Below are 19,740 nucleotides of genomic sequence, written 5' to 3' on the forward strand. Positions count from 1 at the left end.
ACTTGAGAAGTTGATTTATGCCTAGAAACTAAGAAACAATCTAGAGAGATTTATCTTCCCAGAAATATGTGTTTACATCTCAAGGTGGAGATGAGACCCAGGATTTGGAGACATCTTTAAGCTGTCAACCTGGAGATACTGGTCTTATACTCCCCTTGGAGAGATTTATTTATATCTCACAAGGTAGAAGAACCCAGAATCCTTCCCAAAGACCAACATTTTTTCTCCCCTTCTTTCAGATGAATGCGGCTGCTGGCCTTCCCCTATATAAGTATCCAGATCCGTATTTTCAGGGTTCTTTTGCCTATAGTACAGACCCTTGTATGTGTATGATGACACCGGGCTCTCATTGTGTGTCCCAGGGTTAATAGCTGAAGCAAAGGGGAGCTGGTGAGGTTATTGGCTGTAAGTCATCTGCTCTGCTCCAGAAATCTTGTTTGCACAAAACATTAAAAATTAAACATTATGCATATCTTTAACTTCACTAAGTTCTGTTAAATTACTTTCCAGAATGATCCAATTTACATTCCCACCAGCACAGTATGAAGAATTCCTTTTGTGCTTCACAATGGAAGGCCTTTCTGGGCTCTGAAACTTCTGGAAGGATTACTATCTAATAGTCTTTTCTTATATCTGAACTAGGCCATGCATTTGGTGACCACAGTCATTGGTCCGATTGCATCGGGGACTGGCAGTTGTCTCCAGTGACTCCTTAAACCAGGGGGACAATCAACCACATTTATATGGCAAACATTGCATTTTTCTTCATCTGTATTGCCTTTCACTATCATAAGAAGCATTCCAGGTTCTGGAAATCAGACCACCCTTTCTAGGTGCAATTATTTTAATACATTAGTACACATCAACATTTGGTTAGGGTCTAGTTTTATTTAAGAACTATCATTTTGTTGGTGTGTTTACTACTTGGAATAATAAAAAAAAAGGGAATAAAAATGACTCTGCTGTGGATGTGCGGAGAAGACTTTGCTTTCCACGATGTGGGAATTTCAAATGTCTCCACTTAGTTATTCAAAGGCCAGAGCACAGCATTAAGCACTGATGAAGTAATAAGAGATCAAGGCAGATGTGATGTTGCATTATCCATAGAGAAATGGATAAAGTAAACTCTTGTCTATTTACACAATGGAAAACTTTGTAGATACTAAAAGGAATGAGCTAGCTCCACATGTGTGAACAGATAGATACATTTTTAAAACATATTGGTAAGCAGAGAAAGTATATTGCAAAAGATATGTGCAATATGATAACACATATATAGAAGTTTAAAACAACAGTACCAAAATATCCATGGAAATAATACACACCACCCTCCAGAGAGTATTTGCAACAGTTTCTTTCTTTTTGTCAAGGGGAATATTTGAAGTAAATATGGAAGAAATGTAAACATCTCTTCTGTCTTGTGGTGGGAATGGGCATCATTTTCCGCACTTTTCTGAATTTATGAGCTATTCATAATTTAATAAAAAATAAAAGTGAGGCAGAGGACACAGTTCAATGAAGCAGAAACTGGCCGGGGTTATGATCTGTCTGAAGAAAGGTTCTGCAGTTGGTGGGGGGTGGGGGGGCTTCCTTAGTATGCCTCAATTCCCTCATAGGGAAGTCCCTTTATTTTGCCTGTGTGAGGCTGGCCTTGGTGGTGAAGATCAGTAAAGGACCATCACTTTTTCCTGATTTTTGCATTTTATTCCATGTGCATTTAGTCTTGTTGGGGGAGAGGCTCCACATTAAAGCTTCTTTTAATCTGGCTCTTTGAACTCAGAGATAAAGAGATAAACAGGAAATGCAAAGTGTCTGATTTCAAAGTTTGATATCACATTGTTTTGTTTTAGAAAACAAAACAAAGCAAACCTAAAGCATGCTAACCCCAGCTTCCATCATAGGGTAATGTTATGGAATGGCTTAAGTGATGCAAGTGATACTTAGAAATAAGGGTATTGTTTTGTTTCATTGTGTTTTGTTTTTGTTTTGCTGGAGAGTAGTATGGCAGAAAGAAGGAAGGTTTTGGAACCAGAAGATGGGAGTTTGAGTCCTGCCACTGTCATTCACTAGCAGGTCTTGGGAAATAATTTCTTGGTGCTTTCAATGCACTTCTCCATCTGTAAAATGACTGTGATCCCTAAGCTGTCTCATGCAGAGACTTACCGCTTCAAATAAGTTCATGGATAATTGCACCACTTTGTACACTGTAGAGAAATAATACAAAGTAGTGATAATGATGATGATTTGAACAAAACGAGATAAGAAGCTTTTTTTATGTATATAAAATACAGGTTTTTTTTTTGTCTCTTAGCTAGATAAATATGTAAACATTTCTGAAATGAATGGTTTGTTTAAAAAACACTGATGTTAGGCGCCTGAGAAACATATTTTGTTTTCTAAAAGCAAGTAACATACTTATCTGTCTTTGTTAGTTTGTTGTCAAACCTCAGAATATTGGACGTAATAAGATGCAAACATAGAAGGATGTAATGCAATGTGAATACTTGAAAGGGGAGTAATGCCATGTGTATGTTTGATGGGGCTGTAATGAGATGTACAAACAGAAATGCACATAGAAATGTGCATGGGCAATAATGTAATGAGATGCATAAATGGAGGACTGTAATGATAAAGCATTTGGGGGCATGTAATGTGATTTATAAATGGAAGCATTAAATGGGAAGGGTGGAAAGGGCAGGTCGTGATAAGAAGCAGAGGGAAAGAATGCAGTGCTATGCATGAATGGAGGAGCTAATAATATGTGCACGGTGAGGATGTAACGAGATAAAAATGGGATGGCATAATGAGGTTCACAGATGGAGGCATGTAATGAGCTGTGCAGAAAGGAAGGAATCATGACAAGCATAAAAGGAAGGATTTACTATGATGAATAAAGAAATGGGCATAAGAAGATGCGAGCATTGAAAGGAAAAGCAAAAAAAAAAAAGCGGGGGGCATTGGTAAGGGGATGGGAAATAACAAGGTGGGCAAATGGAGCATGCTAAAGAGATGCTGAAATTGAAGGATGCAATGAGGTGTGCCCATTTGGGGCATGATTAGACACATAGGCCTATAATGAGGTACCTGGGCCCTGATCAGACACGGGCCACAGCCTTCAGTTCTTATGAAGTAGGTGAAGATGGAAAATATTCAGAACAGGGCCATAAAGATACCTAAATTGTTACAAATCCCAAAAAGAGAAAACTAAACAGGTGATTTCACCACAGCCACAAAATTTATGAAGCAGTGGTTTTATAGTTGCTGTTTATGGGGCACTCACTCTGTGCAAGCTGCTCTTCTGGGTGTTTAACGAAATGCATCACCTCGTACTACCTTCCTAGCAACACCATTGGACAGGTGGATCTGTTCCCAGTTTATAGATGAAGGAGTTAAGTTTCAGTGAGGTTAACCAACTTGCCCAGATTCCCAGAATGTGTTGGTGGTAGAGGTGTGACTCAAGCCAAGTCAATTGGATTCCAGTTGCTTTTGACTCTCTTTCACTATTTCCATAAGACTGGTCCCTGGGAGATCTTGTGTTGGAGTTGCAGGCCCACTCCGCCCTCGCCCCCGCCCCCAAGATTACCATTTGCAAAATCCGCAGAGGTCCCAAGAATTTGCATTTAAACAAGGTCTCCTGGGACTCTCACTTGTGCTAGGATCTGGGAACTACTCTGCAGCCCTCCAACTCAGGTGTTCTAATGTTTCCCATCAGGGCTGGTGAAAGATCATGAAAAAAGGGGCTTACACTCAGCATGAACAATTTGGGTTGGCTACAAGGGCAACTACAGAAGGAATTATCAAAGCCTGGAGTGAGGCACTAAATGATTCTGTTGGCTGTAGTTAGCAAAAGAATTTTTTTTTAAAGATTTTATTTATTTATTTATTAGAAAGAGAGAGAGAGAAAGAGAGAGCACACAAGCAGGCAGCGTGGCAGGCAGAGGCGGAGAAGCAGGCTCCCTGCTGAGCAAGGAGCCTGATGCGGGACTCGATCCCAGAACCCTGGGATCATGACCTGAGCTGAAGGCAGCCGCTTAACCGACTGAGCCACCCAGGCGTCCCAGCAAAAGAATTTTTTAAAAAGGCTCCTTCTCCTCGGAATGGTCTTCAATTAGAGCCCCAATCGTAGTGAAGATAGTAGAACAATACAACAATATATTGAAAATAAGTAGACTTTAGAAAATACTTGTATACTGAATTGGAAAAAAAAAAAAAGGTTACTCCATAATCCCTAAAGGAAAGAGGGTAATTTGGTAATGTGTCCTCAGAGATCTAATCTACATGCAACATACAGGATCTTAAAGAAAAAGGCAAGTAGTGACACTGTTCTCTTTCTTGATTTATTTAGTATGAGATAATTAAATTGCTATGATTTTTTAGACTAAAAAAAACAGGATCTATATTTTGAAATGAGTGTTAAACTTGGATGTCTACTCACACTTTTAGTGACATGGTCTCTGCTCAAACCATTTTTAGAAGTCTCTTTCAGGACTGTTCTGTAGAGTATATACATTAGGCATGTGCAAAAAAAGTTTCATTACTTGAGTAAAACCCAGCTTTTAACTATTATTTGGTTTGAGTCGTGTCCTTTTATAATAGATCTGGGCCTACATAAGTTTTTTGGCTGTTGTGAAAATCTATCTCACTCTCAAAAGATGAAACCTTGGTCATTCACTTTGTTGAAGGCGTCTTGCAGAGGAAGCATAATAACATGATACTAGTTACACTTGACTGAGCTCTTCACCGTGGGCCAGTTGCTGGTCCAAGGATTTTACATGTATTATGTGTTCTAAATCCCCCAACATGCTTGCCAAGTGTTTCCTGCACTCTATAGGTAGAGAAGAGGAAGTACAGAGGACTTAAAGAACCAGTAAGTGCAGGTCAGCATTCAAACACAGAGCCTGGGTTTCTAACTATTATGCTTCCACTTTGCTTGAAATAAAGTGCTATTTATTATCATAGTTTAGTGCCCATGGTTTGTATGCATTCACACAATATCCTTGATAGCACTGAGGGGGGAAAAGATACTGTTTTACTCATGGGCTCATTAAGAACCCAAACCACTACTGGATTGGAATAGACATTTTGGAGGAACTACGTACCTCTGTCCCCCCAGGAATAGAGTTATTTTGTTAACTATTTGCTAAAGTCTTTTTTTTTTTTTTTTAAATTTCCTTGACTGATGCAGAACATCTGGCTGACTGTGAAGGAATGTTCACTCCAGTAGTAAAATTGACATGCTTCATCATAGGACAGTTTGGCTTGTGAAAAACGAAAGAAATACAATACATGTGATCAACCAGGTTTTAAACTAAACTGAGAAAGTATTCCTTCTGCCAATTTTAATTTCTTTTAAAAAAAAATGTACAACACAAGCATAATATGTGTGGCTGGTAGTTAGGGAGATATTAATTAGTGTATATTAATTAGCCAAGTGTAAGGATAACAATTTTCTAGTTTTTAAATAGTGAATCAAACAGTCACTTAGGTTCGTTGTGTTTGTAAAGTCATGTGTGATCACTTAGTATGAGTTGAGTGTATGGAATTCTTTAAATGAGGGGCCCTACAGGTTATTATGATGTATAGCTGTTAAGGGGGAAAAAAAAGAATCTGAACGAAGGTAGAGGCAGTATTTAGGGAGGCAAAGTTGAGAATCTGGCTGGACTTCCAAACTCTCTGGTCCTAAGGCATCAATAAAAGTCCTGCTTATACAAGTCTCCAGAGGATGTGTCTGTTCTGAAGGACTCTTTTCACCTTGGAACCTGTCCTCTTATGTTAATCACGTTAATCCCTGATGAACTATAATGTGGTTCTGGTGGGGGGGGGATTGTAGGTATCCGGACAGCACATAAACTATGATAAAATTCATCTTGTGCTGAAGCTAATACTCTCCCAGTGTTCCCTAGCATTGCAAGTCTCACACACATAGCAAGGTAAACACCCTAGGTCACAGTCACGCACGGCCAGCCTTATCTTGCCTAGTGGCTACAGGCTGTCTGCGTTAGCTTTGGTCAGCGCGTGAAGAATGGGCTCGTGCCCTTGCTTCCAAGGTGAGTGGTAGAGCATGGGTTGGGGCTGAGAAGAGAAGCCGAGGGTTCTTGTGAAAAGAAGTTCAACATAAATCCATCCTCTTCTTCATTCAGAAAATAACTTGTTTTCTGGGATCTAAAGACCATCTTTCTGTTTCTCAAATTGGGTTTCCTATGTTTTCTTTTGGTCTTTCAAGTTTTTTCTTTTGGTCTGCCCCTTGACCCTCTTATCTTCTCAAACACAGATCTCCCCTACCTACCCTAAAATCTTTCACTATTTAATTACCACCCAACCAAAAGACAAAAGCTCAAGCTTGAATGAATTCCATAATAGCACCTAAACAGCTAATCACTACTGGAGAAAATCAAAATTCCGTTTTACTCTAAGTCTGTTATCTCAGATCCCAAATGGCTGTTTCTCATTGCCTTAAAGTCCTGCTATATTTCTCTAGTAAGTTCATAGTTCATTTTTCGAGAATTTCATTTTAGACTTTCTTTCCTCAAACCTCCTACATTCTATCCCTCCTCCCCCCATCATACTTTCAGATGATGGCCTCACCTCTTATTTCACTGAAAAAGATGAAAAGCCATGAAACAGCACTCATTCATCTTTCCCCCAACAACTCTACATCTTGATCTGGGTCTGTGTGCAATCACTTTTTCTCATCTGTTCACCATCCTCACCCTCTCTGTTGTGTCATCCCAACACTTGCAAACATGCGCAGGGGGCTCCCATTCTAAAGCATGGCCATACTTCCTCCATGACGGAACCCATTCAGCACCAAACTCCGCACCAGATCTCTACAGATGCTGTCTCCTTGCTCATTCTCTCCTCATTCCTTTGGCTATTTCATTTTGAACCTCTCCTTTAAAATGTCACTAAGGGGCGTCTGGGTGGCTCAGTAGGTTAAAGCCTCTGCCTTCGGCTCAGGTCATGATCCCAGGGTCCTGGGATCGAGCCCCACATCGGGCTCTCTGCTCAGTGGGGAGCCTGCTTCCTCCTCTCTCTCTGCCTGCCTCTCTGCCTACTTGTGATCTCTGTCTGTCAAAAAAAAAAAAAAATTTAAAATGTCACTAAAACTGCCTTTTCCAAGTTGCGCAGTCGGATGGGCACCCTTCTGTACTTTGCTGCCTTGGTGTGGCTGCCAAATCCTGTTTACCTCTGTTCTCTCCCTTTCTTGGACTCTCTTGAGATGGGTGAATTTCATACTTTCTGGCTCCTTTTGTCTTCTGGCTGCTCTCCGAACTCACCTCTGTACTGGGTGCTTTGGCTCTCTAGACTATCTTCTCAGATTGCTTTAATCTTCACACGGTTTTCACCACCTCTGTGCCAAGAGTGCCCTTGTCTGTGGCCTAAACCACAAATAAGTCTACTAGACAATTACACTGGCACATCCCACAGGCATTTTAAATTTAAGATATTCAAAAGTCTCCCTCACCCTTACACTCTTTCAGTTAGCTTGCTATGTCCCTTTTACCTCCAAAATTTATATTGAATGTGTCATTCATTTCCATCCCTACCAGGACCATTCTAGTTCAAACTACTTTCCTCTCTCATCTGGGTGAGCAAAAGTCTTCATGGTCTCTCTGATTCTACTTTTGCCCCTTTCTGATCTAGTTTCTACATAGTGTACTGTGTGATCATTTCAAGATAGGCTTGGTAATAATGCCTGCTGCTCAAAACTCTTCAGTGACCTCCCATAGAATACAAGAAAATCTAAGCTCCTTGCCATGGCTTACAAGGCTTACGTGGCTTACATGGCTTACAAGGCAGAGGTAAATTACCCCAGACCAACTCTCCTTTTAGTTCCCTGGGCTCTACCCTGATTCTTCTCCTTCTTGGAACACTGTGGAAGGGGAGAGGGTTCATTCCTGGGGTGGTATGACCATCCCCAGTACTGGAGGAGGAGGACAATATTAGAACTCTTACTTTTGTTTACTTTTCATATCATCCTTTAAGATTTCTATTTTTGAAATTTTCATAATAAAAATGATGAGTGTAATAATACATGTGTATTATTTATAAGTAAATAAATATAAACATGGAGGGTGCTTGCTCAAATTATTTTTCTGATGGGATGTATTATTTAAATTTAAAGGAGAATGCTCTAATGCACCAAGGTTTTGCCTTTCTCTTCTCATTCTTCTTCTTTTTTTTTTAAATTATCTGTTATTTCTGTTTTTGTAATATGGTCCTTTGTGCAAATTATTCTCTTTGCCAGGAAAACTCACCTGACGCGAGGTCAGAGAAGATTCTGACCACCCAACAAACACTGCTCTTCTTCATCACTTCCTTCAGTCCTTTTTATTATTTTTTTTACAGGATCTTTCAGTGGGGCATTGTGCCTTTCTTTACTTGCAGATTGCTTGTCTCCTTGGGGCAGAGCATGATAATTTATGTCTGGCCTCTGTACAGAGCTTGGCATAAAGCAGGCATTTGCCAAAAGTGTTTGTAACTTAATGAATGAACTTAGGGTTCCATTCGCCAGGACTTAACTGTGATTTTGTTGTTGTTTCTTCCATGTTACTGCTCATGTCATCCTCCTTATATGAAGCCCTGTCCCTCTTTCATTTAAGAGCCCAGACTCTATTTTAATATCTAACCTCCTTCCAGCCAGCTCTCTCTCGGTCAGGAGTATCCCAGACATTTGCATCTGCATCTATGTCCACCCTCAATCTGCCCTCTCAACCCGCTTGTCTTTGGCTTCCTATTATGAATGATATTCTCCTGGAGTTTACCTCTTAATCACTAGATTTTATTCAGACCTTCTTTTCATTCTTGACCTCACCTTTGCTTCTTAGATAATGCTGATCAGATTTTCCTGGCTCTCAGTTTACAGCCTAAAAGTCCCTACCCTAATCTAGGCTTTTGAAATCAACAAACCCAATTCCTGTTTATCCCATTCTCACCTAGCTTGTTCTGAAAGGGAGGGCGCAACAAAACTAATGTCTCTCCAAACCCCGGATTCACCCTGCTCTCCCTGGAGGCTGACCTACATCACTTGTCACTTACATCGCACGTGCAGACTTAAATTTCTCTTAAGAATGTGGATAGTTACAGCTTATATAGAAAAGACCCACTCTTTACTTATGCATTTATTTCCTTGAGCATGATATTAACACTGCAACTCAACACATTACATCTAAGTCTTGGGGAGCATCAGAAGGTCTCCTTTTCGTTATACCCAGAACTGGTGCTTCACTTTTATTTATGCTTTGACACTACAGCCAATTATCCTGGGAACTGTTAAGTGTGTTTGTAACAGTGTGGACTGAAAACAAACCTCCAAATGTTAGCCAGATGGGGCATATTTTATTTCAGCAGTAAATTAAATTTTTTCTTTTTTGTCTCCATAATGGGCAGTTTTGAGACCTCATTTCTATGGCATATGGAACTTCTCCATGCTTTGGGAACTGGAACATGTGTGTCAATAAAGGAGATTTCTCTCTCAAATTCCAGTCCTTTAGCAATCCCCAATCAACTTTGTCAACTGTCTGTTCCTCTGATAATCAGAGCGCCATTCCCTTTAAAGGGCTGGGCCACACATGCCCTGGAATGAAATTACTAATGGTATCTCTAGTTGCTCCCAGAGGCCATCCTTCTCATTTCCTAAGTAAATTAATGGATTTTCTGCCCTTTTTCTAAAATCTTTATTTTATAATGGAAATCGATGAACTTAAAATGGATTTTTCTTTAAGTAAACTGCTCATTTACATTTACTTACATGAAGCAATGTAACTAAAATAGTACATCTGTAATATCTGTTATTCCTTGATTATAAAAGAAACCATACTTCTAACATAAAATTTCAAAAATGCTAATTCCATCAACCAGAGCTAACTATTGATAATATTTTTGTGTATTTCCTTTTGGTTGTTTTAATGGAATCCTCCAAATAATCCTCTTTATATAAATAATTTTGTATCTTGCAATGTGGCATTTGACGTAGCATTGTTTCATGTCACTAAACATTTCTTATAAACATGATTTTGCATGTTTTCTTAATATTCTTCCATATGGATGGAAAGTATATACGTGTACACTTTCATTCTCCCGTCTTGAGACATTTAGGCTAGTTATAAAAAAACTCCATAATGTTTTTTGGTGTGCACATCTGAAGTTTTGTACACATTTCAGATTATTTCTTTAGAATAGATTCCTATAAATGGAATCACTGTGTTAAAGGATATGAACATTTTTAAGACTCTTGACCTGCATTGCTAAATTGTTTTTTAAAAGTGTTGAAATAATTTACACTCCAACTAAAAATGTGTGAGAGTGTCTAAACTCCCTTGCTGTAGCCAGAACTGATCATTATCCTTCAAAAAATGGATTAAAAGGGTAATGTTAATGTTATTTTAAATTCACTTTTTATATCTTTGACTATTAATGAAGCAGAATACTTTTTCTGAACTCAGTCACCTTTGAGTTATTTGCTCATGTCCTTGACTCATTAATTATTGATTTGCATGAACTTATGGTATCTTAAGGATATTAATTTTTGCTTTCATAATTATTACACATATTTTCATTTTAAGTTATTGTGCATGATGGGCTCTATTTTCTATAAGCCTTACATTTTTATGTAGTCAAATCTATCAACACTCTACTTTTAGACATTACTTATGGGGTTAATTAATTTTTTTGAAAGAAAGAAAAGCATACACAAAGGATAATGTGACAAATACCTATGTGCTCGCCATATTAATAAATACCGGTATTTTGCTTCTGATTTTTAAAAAATATTTATCTATTTATTTTAGAGAGAGGGAGAGAGCACAGTGTAGGGCAGAGGGAGAAGGAGAGAATCTCAGGCAGACTCCACACTGAGCACTGAGTCTGATGCGGGGCTTAATTGTACCTTCCTGAGATCACTACCTGAGCCGAAACCAGGAGTAGGATGCTTAATTGACTATGCCATGAAGGTGCCCCTGATTCTGATTTTTTTTTTTAGATTTTATTTATTTATTTGACAAAGATCACAAGTAGGCAGAGAAGCAGGCAGCGAGAGTAGGAAGCAGGCTCCCCACCGAGCAGAGAGCCCAATGCAGGGCTCCATTCCAGGACCCTGATATCATGATCTGAGCCAAAAGCAGAGGCTTAACCCACTGAGCCCCCCAGGAACCCCCTGATTCTGATTTTTTTTAAAACAAAATTACAGATGAAATTGGGATCTCCTTAATTCCCTTTCCCTCTCTCCTTTACACACTTCTTTGTTATCCAGAAGCAAGCCTATCAGGAATTTTGGTGTGATTCCAAATATGGTATTGTATTTTTACCACAGGTATGTACCCCATGAGCATTCATAATGCTGCATAGAGTATTATAAAAATAGATCTAAGTTACCATATTGTTATGCTTTTGCAATTTGCTTATTAAAACTTAATATCCTGTTTTCAAGACCGACTCCATGTTATTACATATAGGTCTAATTAATTCACTTTCACTGACTGTATGGCATGATTATACCACAACAATTTCTTCATTTCTCTACTGATGACCATTTGCATTGCTCCTGATGTTTTGGCGCAAATAATATTCAGTTGACATCTGTATACTTGTCCCCTGGTGCAGGTATGTGAAAGTTTCACCCAGAAACAGAATTACAAGATAATAGGGTACAAGGGTTTATTATATCACTAGCTATTGCCAGATTGTTCCTTTAAAAAGATTACAAAGAAAAATTTGTCTTAAACTTTGTCTAGGACAGAAGATTTTTGTATTTTATAATACAAAACCTCTTTATGGTAAAAGAGAAAATACGTATTTATGATAAAATGCCTAGGCATGTTTCTGATAAACTTGAAGAGGAATTAAGATTCTGGAAAGCTAGCTACTCACCCACCTGAAGTGTCAGCTAGCAGTCATTTATGAATCTAATTAATGATTATATATAGCTTTTCTTAAGTACTTTTTTCTTTTATGAGTAGGTTAATCTTTTATATTATCTATAGTATACAAACATTCTCATTTTTTCTACATCTTTGCCAAGACTTGTATTGTCACAACTTTTCATCTTTACCAGTCTGATCATTGTAAAAAGGCATATCATTTTTAAATATTTAAATTACTTATTTCACTGATTTTTTAGTGAGACTAAACACCTTTTCTTACATTTATTGACATTTGAGTTTCCTGTTTAGTGAATTTTCTGTTCACATTCTTTGCCCAGTTTTATCTTGGGTTGTTTGTCTCTTGCTTGTTGATGTAGGAAATTTTTGTGTTACTTATACATATTTCACCTTATGCTTGTCTTCAACTTTGTTAGAGTGTATTTTGCAATACAAAAATTGAAACATTTATTTAGTCAAAAATATTTATTTTTTTCAGGATTTCTGCTTATGTATCTTAAGAAATTCTTTCTTATCCTGAGGTCATAAAGATAGCTTTTCATACTTTCTTCTAATTATAAGGTTTCATTGATTACATGCAGACCTTTAATCTACCCAGAGTTATGTTATCTATATAGTGTCTTTGTTATTCTTGGAAGAAAGGGAGAGAAATGATAGCCAGAAATCAGAATATTAGCTAAGCTTTACTGAGAAGTCATAATGGCAGCCACTGTTCTGAGAACTATGTATGAACTTATTCAATCCTCAAACAGCTCTATGAGGTAGTAGCAGATATTATATCCACTGTATAGATAAAGAAACTGAAGCTCAGAGCCAAAGGCTTCAGAACTGGAAAGTGGCACAGTGCAATTTTAAACCCAGGAAGTCTGCCTTCAGAGCCATGCTCACCTATTCTCGTAGGCATAGGAGTCAAGATAGGTATGTTATCCTGTTGTAATACCAAAACCATAGTTTTTAACAAAACAAAAGATTGCCTCTTCTTTACGGGAAGTTTGTAGTGGGTCTGGGTGGCTCTCCAGAGCAGCAGTCCCCCATGTTGTGGCTCAGAATTCTTTGCCCATCCGCTGGCAACCTAGTATCAACATTTGCTTCTACAGTTACTATGGTAGGTGAAGAGAGGGGACATAGAGAGTCACACAGTTGTTTCTAAAAGCTTCTGACTGGAGGCACACGTATCCCTTCTCCTGTTTCATTGGTTGAAGCAAGTCACATGGCCAAGCCTTACTTCAGGAGGTAGGGAAATGTTATCTTCTTATGTGCCCAGAGTAGAGAGGAACCAGACATATTGTGGTGTCATTGACCAGCCGTGTGACTTCCAACAGGTCCCTTTGCTTCTAATTTTAATTTTAATATCTGAACAATGACAGGATTCACTCATTTATTCAGTTGGTACCCATCATTTATTGGGTACCACCGTGTGGCCCTGCAAATGCAATGATAAACAGGGTGCAACTTCTGTCCTCAAGTGGGTGGCAATTTAATAGCTATCTTACTGTTGATGTTTAGTTCTAAAATTCCAGGATTCCTTTAAAAAGCAATTGCAATAACAAACCTTCTAGAGCATTACATGCTAGAGACTCAGGCATTTTCTTAAGAGTTTCTTCCTTTTAGGTGTACGTGAATCCCCTTGGCTGCAGTGTTAACTCATTTCTAGCAACAGATATACACATGTACATCCCTTTCAAATTCCTGGTGTATGTACCTAGTGGTGCATGTGGGGGAAATAAAGCAGACTTTGGATTATTCTCACAGCTATTCTGAATTCAGTGGGCAGAACACTTCATTAAAGAAGAAGAAGAAGAAGAAGAAGAAGAAGAAGAAAATCAATTTAATTGAGAAATACCTGGAGAGATAACTTTGCTACATAATGTACATTCCAGATATCAGAGGGATTTCTTTTTATTATCTATGAATAAATAAAATTACAAAACTAAAGATTTCAAAACCATTTTGATTTGCAGTTAATTTTTCCCTAGAGGAAAGTTTATTGATATAAAATGGAAGAAATACGAAGAAGCATATTTGTGAGCATGCACAAAACTGGTTTGCCAATTTAAGAAAAAAATCTCTCAGGACTTGAAGCAGCCTGCCAAGTGTTAATTTACTAGTTGCCTGCAGTTAAAATACAGTTCACATGAAAACTTTATAAGAAGTTGAGGCATTGTCTTTAGTCGTGATGCAACAGTTTAAAATTTGAATGAAATATGCAAAAAAAAATCCATTCTACTTTACATTGATCCGATTATGGCATTTCCTTTATTCTTACTACGGCAAGTCTAATTCTTAAACCAAAGCCAAAAAATAGTGATACAATAGTTGGACACATTAAATTTCTGCAATAGTTGGACCATTCTAAATAAACTTCTGATTAATCACACCCATTTGTCATTCTTCTTACAATCCTTTCACCCTTAGGTATTGAGTCGTTTCACAATATAACAGGTTTTCATTAATCTGCTACTTGTCTGTACTTTGAATTTATTTAATATTGGTGTGCTTGTTCCCCTTCTAATAATAAAACAAGGACAAAGACCATGATCATATACTCTCAGAACCTCTGATTTGCCCAGTAAGCATCCAATACCTATTATTGGGCTTTCTTGAAGGCAAATTAAGGGTAATCAGAATCTTTGAATATGTGAAGGGCTTACAGCAGCTCGTTATATTTACTAAGGAGATACCAATAACCATTCTCTATTCTCATTGTCATATTCTCCCTGAGTGATCCGATAATTGCCGTGATATCAAGTGTTACCTTATGACTTCTAAATCCATGTCTCCAATAATGGCTTTCTTCCTGAAGTCCACACAGGCATTTCAGCCACCATCACCATCTGGTTAGCTACACAGATAATTCAGACTCCAAATGCATAAATGAGAATGCCTTCTTCCTCCACCTCTGCTCCCTTTGTGGTCTGTTTTTCAGAAGCATGCCCTCATCCACGCAGCCCTATGATGCACTTGGAGTTATCCTTGGTTCTTCCATTTTCTTTATCAAGAACCGAATCCTGTGGGTTCTACTTTCTTTAATAGCTCTTGAATCCATCCTCTCCCTACAACTTCCAACTTCAGTTCAGACCTTCATCTCCTACCTGATTCTAGTAATAGCTTCCTAAGCAGCCTTCCTATCTCCAGCCAGGTTTACTTGATTGTTTTGTCCATACCCAGGCCTATGACTTTTCTCATGCAAACCTGCTCACGTCAGTGTAGATACACTTCCAGTTTCACTCTTTGAGTGAATGGGTGAATGGGTGCAATTCCATATTCTGGTCCTTTTCCAGTTTGGCCGTCTGCTCAAGAGGTCTCACTTGTGTCCTGAGAGCGTTGCCCCTGTGTCCATACTCCTAAAACACTATGTCTCAAGTCATACTTGCCTGTCTCAATAGAGCTCTTTCTCACCCTGATCATGCTCCCTCTCTTCTGCCCACCTCTCTCTCTCTCTTTTTCTTTTTTTTTTTTTTTAACTTTGTGGCAATTGTAGAGGATGAGGGGGATGAAGAGAAGTGTGGGAGGGAAGAAATGAAAGGCACCAAAGAACTGGAACCCAATTTCCTGATGCTCTTTCCCTTTTAATCCTAGAGTCCATGATCTGCTTCTGTAAAAATGCTTTCTATTCCATATCGTTTGTGTAGTTTTTGTGTGTCTCTGAGTGGGCTGTGTTATGTCAGTCTGTGAGCCTCAAACAGCACTGTTGAGAATCTGATCAAGCTACTCCATAGTATTGGTGCCTCGGAATCCATTTTGTTTGGCCAAGTGGGCTGCAGGGCACTTAAACTGACACTAATCCCTTCGTGCCCACTCATGGCCTAGATGGCAGCCTGCATAGTCACAAGCAAACACACACTCATGGTAGGACACTTCTAATGGCTCTTGTGATCAATAGTTTCCTCTGGTTCCGAGGGCCTTCTCCTGGTGTGCCCTTTAGATGGACTCTGGCAAGGCTTACAGAAAACTGCTCTTTTTAGTTTGAATTGACTCCTCTGGCCTTTGCCTGGGAACTTCCCAAAGCCCTCCACCCACAACTGCAATAAAGGCATCTGTCCCAGGCCCTGCCTGTCTCTCTGCCTGCACCTTAATTTGACCTCCCGCTGTGGCCCCTAGAGGTGTGCTGTGGACTTCCTCCAGGACCAGTGAGTAATAAATTTCTCTATTTCAATTTCCCTTGTGGTATTTTGTTGAACTGGGACTCACCATCTGGCACCCTGTGTTCCATTTAACAAACGTTAATTTAACAGTCATAACAGGCAATGACCCTATCTACCAATATCACTCTGTCCTTTCAATGATTACCACATGAAAATCATTACTTAATTAGTGTTTTTTGATAATGATGCAAAAAGGCACAGTAAAGAAGAAAAAAATTGAACTGTTAAGAAAAAGGCAAACTGTTTCTAGATAATCTTGAATATTAGTTTAGAATGTCCAAGGAAACAAACACTTACCTTCTGTTGTGGAAATGTGGACTCCATCATGGCTGTTTCAAAGCTGTGAGCACCTTCTGCCTGGGTCTTCTCCCACAGAGCTCTGAGGAATTGTACAGAATGACTCTGTATGGACAGGGGCTCAGGAAACAGACTCTGAAAGGGCATTAATGAGAAAATCATAACATTATCTCCTGTCCTAACAATATTGTTTGATCAACTACAACGTACTATTTGGGTTGAAATTCAACATGGTTTAAATTTGAGGAAAATAGCAAAAAAAAAAATCTATCTTTAAGATGAGACATATATATTTTAGGTTTTTCATTATTTTAAAGATTTTATTTATTTATTTGATAGCAAGAGAGGGAACACAAGCAGGGGGAGTGGGAGAGAGAGAAGCAGGCTTCCTACTGAGCAGGAAGTCTGATGTGGGGCTGGATCCCAGGACCCTGGGATCATGACAGACGCTTAAGTGACTGAGCCACTCAGGAACCCCTAGGCTTTTCATTTTTTATTAGAAAAGTAAAATTAGGATTTCAAGCCAGTTGATATTGATCTCTAAATATGCCTAACCTGGGTACCTGGGTGACTCAGTGGGTTAAGCCTCTGCCTTCGGCTCAGGTCATGATCTCAGGGTCCTGGGATCAAGTCCTGCATCGGGCTCTCTGATCAGCGGGGAGCTTGCTTCCTCCTCTCTCTCTCTCTGCCTGAGTCTCTGCCTACTTGTGATCTCTCTCTGTCAAATAAATGGATAAAATCTTTAAAAATAAATAAATAAATAAATAAATAAATAAATAAATAAATATGCCTAACCTTTGTCATGTAATGTTTACCTTAATCATTTCTCAGGCATGGTTACTTAATTAGAATACGGTTATTATAAATATTCATATTTATTTGTCCAAAGATCTCAGAATTATGGTATAAAATTAAAACTAGAGTACAAATATCGAGTCTGTTTATACAGAGTAGATGATGAAGGCTAGAAATTAAATAACTAAGAGTTCACTAGGCAACAACTCAAATATGAATAGTATAAATGGATGGTGAGGAAACAAAAACACTTTTTTTTTTAAAAGATTTTATTTATTTATTTGTCAGAAAGAGAGAGAGAGAGAGCACAGGCAGAGACAGAGAGAGAAGCAGGCTCCCTGCTGAGCAAGGAGCCCGATGTGGGACTTGATCCCAGGACGCTGGGATCATGACCTGAGCTGAAGGCAGCTGCTTAACCAACTGAGCCACCCAGGCATCCCAACGAAAACACTTTTAATCTTAAGATGTATAAGAGGTAACTATTTCCAGAGCTAATACTCTAGTTTTGGATAAAAAGATTGTTCATGTAAAAATCACATTTATACATATTTCATTCAAGTCAATGACAATAAAATTTTCAAAGGAAGATTTAAATTGTGTTTATATATTTACTAATCAATCATGGATTTAATAGTCATTTAAACATTGTGACATGATATTTATAAAGTGAGAAGTATTTTAATTGGAAGGAACGATTTTATAAAAACATAGAACATAATATAGGTCATAAAATATAATTTATGTACATATAATACCATACCTTTTATCCTTTATGTGTGAGGTCTGATAAAATAATGATACTGGCTTACAAAATTTTATTTTTTGTGTTAATGACTGTCCAAGCATTAGTTTATCAGAATTTAGGTGGTCTGTGTGTCTAAAGTATCTATTTAGTAAATGAAAATTAATAGCTTTCTTCCAGAAAAATCTAATTATTATCATCATCAAGATAAACTATTTCTTATGCTGAGTGGGGAAATGTGGAGGATCTTAGACCCCAAGTAAGTGGTCCACAGATCAAAAAAGGCTAAGAGCTGTAACAGATAAATTGATTATACCACCGATAATGAGGAAACATCTGGGAAATTCTTGATTATTATCAGAAAATTACACAGCATGTGATTTTTCACTTAAAGAAGAACAGGACCTGATTCAACAAATCACCATTCCAAAGAGGACCAGTTAGACTGGAATCTGTGAATTTAAGAATTCCGTGAATGTGTTAACAATGTGTTAACTTGACAAAGAAAGGCAAAGAGTCTGACCCAGCATATAAGGCTAGTACTGGGTTTGTAATGACCAAGTCAAAGATCTGATTTTTCTTGACCCCAAAGTCAGGATTCTCCCAGGCTGCACAATATCAAGGTTGTAGAAAAAGAAAGGAACACTGTAAAATGAACAAAGAAGAAAAGCATCATAAACAGATACTTTCGGGTGATTTTGTTAAAGAGAAAAACAAAGCATCAGACTTAGTCAATAAAATAAGACTGAAGGGACAAAAGTAAATCAAGTTTTTTGGTTTATTTTCAGAAAACTGACAAGTAAAGAACAAAGCTAATGATGAAACCAAATACAAACTCACTAATGGAAACTATTTGAAAAACATAAGCAAAGCAGAAGAAAAATAAGGTCATTTCAAGAAAAGGAAAAACAGGAATGCCTGGGTGGCTCAGTTGGTTAAGCAGCTGCCTTCGGCTCAGGTCATGATCCCAGTGTCCTGGGATCGAGTCCCACATCGGGCTCCTTGCTCATCGGGGAGCCTGCTTCTCCCTCTGCCTCTGCCTGCCATTCTGTCTGCCTGTGCTTGCTCTCTCTCCCTTTCTCTCTCTGACAAATAAATAAATAAAATCTTAAAAAAAAAAAAAAAGAAAAGGAAAAACAAAACCAATTCTGGTTTTTATACTCACATACAATTTGATTCACATCAAAATGTAAGTTGTTCTCTATGAGATATTATTAAGTGTTCTTATTATTAAGTGTTCTTAAGTGTTCTTGTTAAGTGTTCTTCCTACAGGAAAAGATGGTTTTCCTAAGGCATGTCTAAGCAGTCTATTTTCTTTCTTAATTACTATAGTTCCATTTTATGATTATGATCTATTCAACATTAAAATTAATCTTTTTTAATAAGCTTACCTTTTCTTTATAAGGAATGCAATTGGTTGGTAGGCGTTCTTATAGAAATATTTTATTAATAGAAACAAACTATACTATCACTTGACCTAATTTTTACCTGTTTTACAACATTCGTATTCTGTTTTTCTGCCTCAACTCTCTGTTTCTGCCTGAAACCCCCCATTTCATTTTTTAACACATGTGCTACTAAGAAAAGACCACTGAAAAGGGGGCAGGTGGCCTGCAGTCTTCATTTAATTTTCTTATCTGTAAAAATGATGGCTGATACTCCTTCTACTACTAATGTTTTATAATCTATATTCAACTTTTATGTGAAAGTTAATTTTCAAGATACGTATTTCCAAATATTCAAGGATCTCCTCTGATGCTAAAAGCTTTGCATCAAGTTATTCATTAATTGGAAGTTTCTCTTTATGTAACTTTACCTATATACATAAATTCTATGGGAAAAAAAAAAAACATTCCAGTATCTTAATGATGTCAAAAAGGAT

The 19,740-nt window shown here is 38.0% G+C and overlaps 1 protein-coding gene across 7 annotated transcripts in view; it reads right to left on the reverse strand.

Moving 5' to 3' along the window:
* The window catches only part of VEPH1 (ventricular zone expressed PH domain containing 1), a 254,978-nt gene that overhangs the window by 52,333 nt on the left and 182,905 nt on the right, over window positions 1–19,740 (reverse strand). For all 7 annotated transcript variants that reach the window (XR_007127157.1, XM_047728863.1, XM_047728862.1 and 4 more), the window contains one exon: window positions 16,322–16,456. Coding sequence is in view for 6 of the 7 variants with exons in the window: in XM_047728863.1 (XP_047584819.1) it covers window positions 16,322–16,456 (135 nt within the window). In the remaining variant the exon portion in view is untranslated. The remainder of the gene's footprint in view (window positions 1–16,321; window positions 16,457–19,740) is intronic.

The sequence above is a fragment of the Lutra lutra genome, chromosome 1 (genome assembly GCF_902655055.1).
Source record: "Lutra lutra chromosome 1, mLutLut1.2, whole genome shotgun sequence".
Taxonomy (NCBI): domain Eukaryota; kingdom Metazoa; phylum Chordata; class Mammalia; order Carnivora; family Mustelidae; genus Lutra; species Lutra lutra.